This window comes from Gregarina niphandrodes, assembly GCF_000223845.1.
Source record: "Gregarina niphandrodes unplaced genomic scaffold scaffold00040, whole genome shotgun sequence".
NCBI classification, from domain to species: domain Eukaryota; phylum Apicomplexa; class Conoidasida; order Eugregarinorida; family Gregarinidae; genus Gregarina; species Gregarina niphandrodes.
The window spans coordinates 33,810-35,037 of NW_011646043.1; the positions used below are offsets into that span (position 1 = coordinate 33,810).

A 1,228-nucleotide genomic window follows, 5' to 3' on the forward strand; every position below is an offset into this window, starting at 1 on the left:
AGCTCGGTCTGGGCGGCGAGAGCGGCGGCTGCGGCGGCCTGTGCGCGTGCGACAGCCTCGGTGTGCGCGAGTGACTGAGCGCGGAGCCAGGGCGGTTGTGCCCAAAGGGGGGTGGGCGTAGTGTCGAGGGTGCAGGGCCGAGGCTTCGGTGTTTGCGGCGGAGCTGGCTTGGCGAATTGGGCGTGACGGGATTCGTGCCGGCGATCGGATGATTGGAATAAGAGAGGTTGACCGAGGAAGCGTTGGTTGACGCGTTGGTTGACGCGTTGGTTGACGAAGAACTCGGGGGTGGTGGGTTCAGGTGGCACGACGACGACGACTTGATCAGGGCGGAAAGCGGGGAAAAAGTCACCACGGAAGGTCATGCTTCGCTTGTCGGGATGCAGGAGAGCCGGCTGCGCCTCGAGACCTCTCTGCAAGTCCTCCACCTTCACAAACATCGGGGGAACACGCCTCCACGTCAGGCTTCGACAACGCTGCTCCGAAACACGCGAAGGTATTATCATGGCCACACCCGGACCCCAACTGGCTAGGTCCGAGGGACATACCAACAACTGCATCGCATTCAACACGTACCGACTCTCGCCGCGTCCAACACTTGTTTGAACCCGCATTTCGCGAAAATTTTGGAAGCACAACGGCGGGGGGGGGAGTCAACGAGGGGGCGGAGACCCAACAGCTAAGGGATATTATGACACAACCTAAGTGAGTGCACTCTTGACGCATCCACCCATGCCATCTTCCGAGACCCCACTCACGTATGCACTCACGTAAGGGTTACCATGCTCCCGACACGCTCGTGCTGTTTGTTAGTCCCGCGCCCTGACAACCCGTTTTACCCGCTGCCGACAACTCCAACGTCCACCGTGAAAAAGTTTGCTCGCCGTCGACTGGCCTGTCGGCTGTCTTTGACGAGGCTGCTCATCTCGGTGCGCCCGCCACCTCGAGTCCTTCTCTTACATCCGGTTCCCGGCGAATGGTTGCCAGATGGGTCCTCCGGCGTGCTTCCAAACGGGGTCGTCGACGAGTTCGAGGTAGGTGCGGTCAGCGAAGGAAACGGGCCAGATCGGAGGTTGGGGGCTGCGAGTCGACCGTTCGAGTCGCCGCGCTGTCTCTCCGGCCGCCTTCTCCACAGCCGCCTTCTCCACAGCCGCCTTCTCCACAGCCGCCTTCTCCACAGCCGCCTTCTCCACAGCCGCCTTCTCCACAGCCGCCTTCTCCACAGCCG

The 1,228-nt window shown here is 61.8% G+C and overlaps 1 protein-coding gene across 1 annotated transcript; it reads right to left on the reverse strand.

Annotated features, from left to right (window-relative positions):
• Positions 1-956: 956 nt before the first annotated feature.
• Positions 957-1,217, reverse strand: GNI_144830 (hypothetical protein; the record flags this gene model as incomplete). The annotated part of the gene is made up of 1 exon (XM_011135838.1): positions 957-1,217. A coding segment is annotated over one exon (261 nt), but the record flags the coding sequence as incomplete, so codon positions are not given.
• Between the last annotated feature and the right edge of the window lie 11 nt (positions 1,218-1,228).